The following is a 9397-nucleotide window of genomic DNA, read 5'->3' as shown; positions in this document are numbered from 1 at the left end:
TATCAGTTTTCCATGCATCAAAAGCTTAATAAATCACTTAGGTAAAGTTAGTAAAACCCAAAATACAAAAAAGCCAAAACCTGAAGCAAAAAAGTCCATTAATTTAACTAGCCCTCAGAGTTAGGGGTGAAAACGAAAAGTAAGATTCGGGAAAATTACGGTTATCTCCTTATCTATCGTGCCAACATATGATATTAAATTTACTACATAGCTTTAATGATAATTTTTCCCTGTTCTAAAATGAGTTTTCGACACAAAAGTCCATTATTTTTCATAATTTCCAATTTCTTTTTCAAGCATTTTTCCGATTTTTCTCGAAGTCCCAACAAAACACCTTCAGGGGATTTTGCAATACCATTGTAAAAATTGTGCAAAAACATTGGATCCAAGTCCTCTTTGTGTAGAATCAAATTAGTAATTTCATGTAGAACGAACTCCTCTAACCTATTGAATATCTCAGGCGCCTCGCAATGATTCATTTGAAGAAAGCTTTTACCTGAGATATTCTTGGTCGAGTTGTGCTGCCGCCTGACACGGGTGGCACTTTTCACAGGAATTTGAACATTACTTTTCACACCGTGTGGATTCTCGCAGCCAATGCAACTACACTCATCAGTGCACGGGCGAACTTTTTGGTAGCAAGGGCATCTTGATCTGAATTCTTTGCAGGACACAACCTGTTTTTGTTTCCTTTTGGCGCCTTCACAGCGGCATCCAACATTTTTATTAGATGTTTGAATCTTTGAGTTGGGTATTTTCCTTTCTTCATCGCTTGGTGTTGTTTTGCTCACTCTGTACAAGAACCTGTATTGGTTGGACTGAAATGATATCCAAATACGATCTTGGTCAAAAACATCCGTTCCATTCGGAACCACTGGAATCATGGCAGCATTTTGCATATCTGTTATGATAACAATCGGTGTTTTGACCAGGGAAGAAAGAACAATCGGGAGCGAGCATGACAGCTTGGACGTATGACATGCTGTCTTAAATAGTTGTAACTGTTCATCAAAATCTGAATCAGGAATGAAAGGAGAAAACTGAGCCTTGTTGTCTTGCCAGTATTCCACAATTTTGTTGCAAAGTTCATCTTTCGTCATTTCAATGAGTGGACGATAGATATCTAAATTTGAAAGTATGAATTCAAATTAATATCCTCGTGCTACATACACCCCTGTCTCATCAACCCTGTGGATTTTTAAAAAATCCACTGGGCCCAATTGATAAATTCAAATTACATTTCTTTTATAAGCATAACACTTATAAGCATATGCAGGCTCAGTTTTTGGTACCTAAACAATGGCTCTATTGTTTGAGAGCAATAGAATGCTAAGCATAATGCGAGCCTGATGTAGGGGCAGACACTTGCTTATAAAAAAAAAAACATGTAATTCCTTTCCCCAAACTTAATTATTTTATGTTTCTTTTACCTTTTCTTACCTTTTAGGTATGGGTAAAAATTATGGCAATCCGATCACTATATCGCACGCATTCGTTTAAAGCCTAGTTTAAGCTACCTAATATATAAGTGCTTCCTTAATTCGACACACCTCAAAGTTATTTTGTAGAGCTAAACGATCGATCAGGCCATGAAGCTGGCAAGTAGTTTTTCTTGCGAAGCCTGTTAATGGGTTTTTTTCGGGTTAATCCAGTTTGTTCTGGAATATTCCGTTTTGGTTCTGGCTTGTTCAGTTTTTTTTTTGCAAAGGTCGCTCTGAAATGAACTGAAGCGAGAATCTTTCCAGTGCAAAGACTTTATGTTACCGTTCATTAGCTGGATTTCCTCTTCTCTCTAGGTAAAGATGTTTTCAAAAAGGTGATGAGTATAACCCAACGATCCACTGATCCAACGATCTACTGATCCAACGATCTACTGATCCAACGATCCACTGATCCAACGATCCACTGATCCAACGATCCACTGATCCAACGATCCACTGATCCAACGATCCACTGATCCAACGATCCACTGATCCACTGATCCACTGATCCACTGATCCAACGATCCACTGATCCACTGATCCACTGATCCACTGATCCAACGATCCACTGATCCAACGATCCACTGATCCAACGATCCACTGATCCAACGATCCACTGATCCAACGATCCACTGATCCAACGATCCACTGATCCAACGATCCACTGATCCAAAGATCCACTGATCCAACGATCCACTGATCCAACGATCCACTGATCCAACGATCCACTGATCCAACGATCCACTGATCCAACGATCCACTGATCCAACGATCCACTGATCCAACGATCCACTGATCCAACGATCCACTGATCCAACGATCCACTGATCCACTGATCCAACGATCCACTGATCCAACGATCCACTGATCCAACGATCCACTGATCCAACGATCCACTGATCCACGATCCACTGATCCAACGATCCACTGATCCAACGATCCACTGATCCAACGATCCACTGATCCAACGATCCACTGATCCAACGATCCACTGATCCAACGATCCACTGATCCAACGATCCACTGATCCAACGATCCACTGATCCAACGATCCACTGATCCAACGATCCACTGATCCAACGATCCACTGATCCAACGATCCACTGATCCAACGATCCACTGATCCAACGATCCACTGATCCACTGATCCAGCGATCCACTGATCCAACGATCCACTGATCCAGCGATCCACTGATCCAACGATCCACTGATCCAGCGATCCACTGATCCAACGATCCACTGATCCAACGATCCACTGATCCAACGATCCACTGATCCAACGATCCAACGATCCAAAGATCCAATGATCCAAAGATCCAATATATTAGATCTAAAGATCTGAAGATTGTGCTAACAATCTAATGGTACCTACTAATAATCTAATGGTACCTACTAATAATCTAATGGTATTCCCACTTAACCGATTAAATTGCGGGTTTTAGTATTTTCAAACTATCGGGCGGGACTACGCCAAATATGGTGTAACAGAACGATGGTATTATGGCACACATAATATAGTATTAAATTGATTATAGGCTGTTGGCTCATATTGTAGCTACATTCATAATGTGATCGAATTCTAAGTTGCAGCACTTACTCGGGGTGTTTTTTATGTTAAACTATAAACTACGACGGCGCTATGTCAATATAGTGTTATTTTCATGTTATGTACCGTGTAGTAATTAATTCCTCTGTCTAATACTATATTATGTATAGTTCTAATACTATATATATGTATAGTTCTAATACTATATATGTATAGTTCTAATACTATATATGTATAGTTAACAGTAGTTAAGTTTGCTATAGCCCGTAATAGCTTATATTATAGTTATATCTATCATCTATAATATGTATTATATGTTGTGATACCTTGGATCTAGTATGTTTAACTATAATGTGCTATACAGTTTCGTGTAATACATAGAAGTGCAGTGAACAGGCTTATAGTTGTTTTGGTACTATTTCTTTATATGAATTGGTGACGTCACTCGTGATATCTTACACTGGTCATTAGCCTGTTATTGAGCAACGAAAAATTGAAAAAATCACTTTTAAAAATCCGAAAAACCTTTTTCTCGATGCAATTTTACTATTTTCAAACACCTCTGACATCTTTGCCCTTAAAAGGACAACATATTTTGCTCATTCAGCATTTCATCGTTGAAAAAATTGCCGTTTTCGGCAATAATTTCCGAAAAGAGCAATAATTGCAGCTTTTATCTTTTTAAACACCCGACTGGTGATGCTTTTGAATATAATGTGACAAACTGAATTTCATTAATGGCTGAACTTTCCATAGTAGTGTGAGGAAAATTGCAATGTGGATCCAGTGGGTTGCTGACACCGTGGAGCTTAACACTATTATAATCACATCTACATTCTTGTGCTTGTGAAAAGTCGAGAAAATTGGCTTTATATAAGAACCTTCATCAGTCTGTTGCAGATTTAAGGTTCAGAAATTTTGGAAAGATTTCAGACTGTTCGAGGACTAATATATCAAACGAGTATACTATTGAAATATATTAATAAATAATAAAAAACCTGAAAAGAAGAAACGTGCTTACTTTGGTAAACCTGGTCCAGTCCACAAGAATTCTTTTTAAAAACCATCCGCGATAAACCTTTTCATCGAATGACTTCATGTTTTGATTCCTATCTCTGAAATGGCTTTTACGGCACTAGGCTGGATTGAGGCCTATTGATAGAATCGATAATATTAAAAAAGATAGGCTAAAGCCTGTGAAACTTTTCCTCGTATCATAGATTAGATTGTGAAATTCGGCCATTTTGAGAAGATAAGAGAAAACACATCTAGCACCAACTCTTGACCAAAATGACATTATTTCATTTTGGTAACTGCCTAGCATTGAGCATCGGACCATACTTCCTTCTATACAAATCTTCCGGATTGTAAGTATTTGTTTAAAACTTAACCATGCTTCATACATTTCTTTTTCCTCAAACCAGGCCAATTTTTTGACATAATTTTCTGTTTATGTAATGGAGAGTAGTTAAGGGGGGGGGGGTACTAGGGGTATGTGTGGACAGGACCTCCAAAAACTGGCGCCTTACAGAGACTGATTTTTTCTGAAAAGTGAAAAGGTGATTCTTTTAGAGAGAATTTTTAAGAAAAAAGTCTTAGCTACCGTCGTCAATTGCTCTAACTTGGGACGATTGGTCGAAACATGGGGCTGTTGATATCTGGTCTGTATTTTCACTTACTGTTAAATCTCGGTTAGTGTAAAACACAGGTCACAGGTCACAGGTCATACAAATTACAGACTGGAAAACTGTAACGTACTCGTAACACACAACTCATAATACAACTCACAACATAATAAAGTTCCTGAAAATATTATATTTTATATTCTATTTATTATATTAGATTTCTCTCAAAATCAAAAAAAACCTTCCAACTTTTCAAAATTCCAGGCATGATCTTCCTATGTCAATCCTGCCAAGATAACACTGTGTCTTTCACCCATGATAGTAACACACTGAATCCACCAAACAAAACACCAAGATCAACTGATCAATTAGGATCAACATCCCAGGACAAATCTACTTGGAGTGTAGTAGGTGAGGATGATGAGATCAATGCACCAATGACAGAAGACAATACTTCCAACATAATAAACCAAACAGCTTGCGGACCACCAAATGAAATCAACTTGAACAACAGCAACAACAATCAGGCCCAATATCCTGGATCAAGATCTCAGACCAAATCAAAGACAAATGATCAAATATGTCGCTTTTACATAAAAGGCGGCTAGTTCGAAACACGGGTCACGGGGCACGGGGCACGGGGTCACGGGGCAGCTCAGATCAAAGTAATTCAAACAGCAAATGTTTTAAAAACACTAAAAATTATCGAAAAAATCAATTTTAAGGTATTTTATCCACGTAATGACTATTTAAAACGCTAAAACCTAACCACGTGCTTTCCACGTGCTTTCGAAGTTTGCGTCGTGTATAATGCAGACCAGAAAACACCGCAACATATTACATACATATAATAAGCTTATATTATCAATAATACACTTTTAGTGTTATATGCATGTTATATGTTATACGTAAGTAATATACATATTACAATTCCCATCGCCTGAAAAGCGAGCTTTCTCAAGAAAATGATAGTACGGCTATTGTTAAATCATATCTCATTATATCCCCTCCATCACCTTGAGTATGGATATAATTTTAATGGATAATAACGTAGAAATGATGGTATTTTATAAATGTGTCAATATTTTCCACCTACCATTATGAACTTTTAATAAAAATGACGTAATTATACTCATATCTCTAAAACCACTATCTTGCAGCATTTAATCGTTTTAAAACATGTCAATCTATATCCAGTCACATGATTAGCATCCTATTGAGTATGAAAAAACATTTTGCTGTAAATTGGTTCAGAGGCCTTATATTTCATGATTTTGACAATATTTTTGTCATTCAATATCATTTTGTCAAAATTTGTGGGTGACATATTATTTAAAAATTTTCATGATAATACTATTATATAATTGTTTCAGACATACTATACTAGTAGTATTAGTACTATTATATGTGTTATTTAGTACGTGTTATGAATTATACGTCATGATATTGTTATATTTTTTCCGGTCTGTAAATTGTATGCCCCGTGCCCCGTGCCCCGTAACCCGTGACCCGTGACCCGTGTTTCGAACTAGTCGCATAAAAGGAAAATGTAAATATGGACTGAAAGGCCAAGACTGTCAATTTATCCATCCTAAAGCCTGTACAAAATTGCTCAAACAACTAAGAGGCTGCAACCTAGGTACCAAGTGACAAAGCTTCCACCCGAGGATGTGCTCATCATCTATTACAAGAGGGGAATGCTTTAATCTTGACTGCAAATTCACGCATGTTAAGGGAACCAAACGACATCAGAAAAAGCAAAACAATCGTAATGATGAACCTCAGGATTTTCTCACAATCCTGGACAACTTTCGCACAGAAATAATCTCTCTTGTGAACAATTGTTTCAGCAACCAAAACCAACAAATACAATTCAGGAACCACGACTTGTCACATCAACCTCAACAAACTTTCAATCGTCAACATCCCCTACATCATCTACCACCCCAGCACCCAACAATGGAACCAACATTTCCAAGGAATCTACTGGGACAGTGACTGCCCTTACTGATGCTGACCCGACTACGAAAACTACTTCTAAGCCTACACTGAATATGTTTTCGTTTGTCAATATACAAGGACTTTGTCCACAAACAAAACCTTCATCTGTACCGTACCTCAAAGATCTTACAAATAGCTCAAAACAACTGTTTTTAGGCTTAACCGAAACCTGGTTAATGGACAATCACAAAAAAGGAGAACTTGAGATTGAAAATTACACTTCTTTTAAGAAAAACAGAGACAGATTAAAATCGAAATATGGCAGAGCAAGCGGAGGCGTTGCATTTTATGTGCGTAATGACATTGCACCATTCTTTGAGCCCATTTTCGAATTCTCGAACGGAGTAAATGAAGCATTGATGCTTTTATCAAAAAAATTTAATATTCTTCTCTGTGTTATCTACAGACAACCCAACAATCCAGACCACAAATCTGAAGCACCTGAATTACAAGAACTCCTTTCTGCAATGATAGCAAAAATTGATAGTATTACTGATTGTACACCTGACACATACATCCTTGGAGATTTTAACATACCACACACACCTATTAATGACGAGACTTCAACCCCAACACGAAATCGCAATAAACAGCTTCTGGACGTTTTAAATGTTTTTAAAGCAGACTTGCACATTAATCAACTGATACACAAATCAACACACCGTGATGGTAATATTTTAGACTTTCTATTCACAAACACACAGACACTATATTTAATTACACATGCTCACCTACTATTTATTCAGATCATCTTGTTGTAGATGTTACAACACATTTGAATTTTGATAATCAATTCGGAGAAACTGAAGAACGTAACTTAATAAGCAAATTTGACCTCTACAACTTCCAAAGTGATAAAATTGACTGGGAAATTATTAACAAAGAATTAACAGACATTAATTGGTCTCAAGAACTGGACACAAATCTATATGACCCAAATCGTCAATATGCCAACTTCCTTGAAAAATGTCTTCTGATTGTGAAAAAGCATTTGCCAAAGAGAAAACCTCCAAAAAAAATTTCAAAGATTCCAAGAGATCGTCGTATTCTTATGAGAAAACATAAAAGACTCTCCAAAAAGAATTTCAAAACCAATACAACAAATCAGAAACTAATTGACATTGAACTGATGCTACAGCAATCCCACAAAAATGAACGCGATAAAGCAGAGCTGGATGCCTCACTGAAAATCAAAAGCAATCCTAAATACTTCTACTCCTATGCAAAAAGACTCACAAAAACTAAACCTAAAGTTGGCCCACTGAAAAATCCAACCACCAACAAATTAACATCTGACTCGCAAGAGATAGCAAACATCTTACAAAAGCAATACTGTTCAGTATTTACCACTCCCAAAACAGACTACAGTTTTCTGAATTCAAATGAGACAAAAGACTCCTCAACCCATGAGCACATTACTTTCACAGAAGATGATTTCATCCAACAAATTGACACTATTCCAATCAACTCGTCAGCCGGACCAGATGGCTTGCCAGCAAAGTTTTTCAAAATGTGCAAGAAATCACTTTCTAAGCCACTTAAGATGATATGGCAAAACAACTTTGACAAAGGAATCACACCTGAAATTCTCAAAACAAGCCACATTACACCAATCTTCAAGAAAGGAGATCAAGGTTTACCAGAGAATTATCGACCTGTTGCCCTGACATCAATTACCACTAAAATATTTGAGAAAATAGTCAGAGAGAAATTGCAAACCCACCTTGAAGAAAACAACCTATACAATCCAACACAACACGGTTTCAGACCAGGGCGATCTTGCTTGAGTCAACTATTGGCTCATGTAGAAAGACTGATTCCTCACCTACAAAACAATGAAAATGTTGATGTAATCTACCTTGACTTCAGCAAGGCCTTTGACAAAGTGGACCATCACATCTTGCTACACAAGCTAAAAATTAATGGAATCAAAGGACAACTAGTATTGAACTGGATACAATCCTTCCTTACTGAGAGATACCAAAAAGTTTCCATAAACACGTTTATGGTGGCCGAGCATTGTCACGCTAAAAATAAGCAAAAAAGAAAAAAAAAACATCGCTTGAAATTTTTTTTATTTTTTTATTTTGTAAAAAAAACTTTTTTTTGCAAAAAAAAAAAAAAAAAAAAAAAGTCAACGGGAAATAACTGAAAAAAAATTGACATGGCCGAGCATTGTCACACGGTGGACAAAAATAATTTCCTTGAAATAGAGCACATCGAAAATAATTATTGAAAATAGAAAACGACTGGGAAATCGTTATGATACGACAAGGGAAGCATTTTAGAAAAGTCATTAACAGAAGAGGTAGTGGTAATAAATGGAAATGAGAGTTCCCCTACGGGGGTACTTGGGCCAAAAGAGGTACCAGGATGTGCCGCTGGTCAGGGTACCATTTTTCACCTTCACGAGTCTCAGGGTCGCAAAAACAACGAGATAGAAAAACCAGCCCCTCGTACTTAGGGTGTCTTTTTTGGAAGATTTGGTGAAAAATTGAACTTCAGTCGTGTCACTTTTTTCGGCTATTTTTCCCAAAAAATGAGTCCCTCCTAGGGTCCATTTTTTTAACCTCAGCAGAACACCCCCTCGGTCGACAAAGGTACTACCCCCGTGGGTCCTCTAGCTGCCTCTAGAATTAGTTTCGGAAGAGTACATTAAGATTTATTATCAACTTGAAACATCTGACAGGGATCAAACAAAATGATCATGAAATTAAATAAGTAGGATCATTGAAATTTTATCG

General features: G+C 37.2%; 1 protein-coding gene across 1 annotated transcript; it reads right to left on the bottom strand.

Annotated features, from left to right (window-relative positions):
- Window positions 1-4215, bottom strand: LOC136820720 (uncharacterized). Its single transcript, XM_067076940.1, has 2 exons — window positions 4049-4215; window positions 1-1123 (listed from the first exon to the last, which is right to left on the bottom strand). The coding sequence occupies exons 1-2, from the start codon at window positions 4092-4094 to the stop codon at window positions 204-206; spliced, it is 966 nt and encodes a 321-aa protein (XP_066933041.1). The 5' UTR covers window positions 4095-4215; the 3' UTR covers window positions 1-203.
- Between the last annotated feature and the right edge of the window lie 5182 nt (window positions 4216-9397).

Source organism: Clytia hemisphaerica, unplaced genomic scaffold, assembly GCF_902728285.1.
Source record: "Clytia hemisphaerica strain Z4C2 unplaced genomic scaffold, Clytia hemisphaerica genome assembly, whole genome shotgun sequence".
Taxonomy (NCBI): Eukaryota; Metazoa; Cnidaria; class Hydrozoa; order Leptothecata; family Clytiidae; genus Clytia; species Clytia hemisphaerica.
Note: the sequence above shows the minus strand (reverse complement) of the source record. Positions and strands in the feature narration are given on the sequence as shown.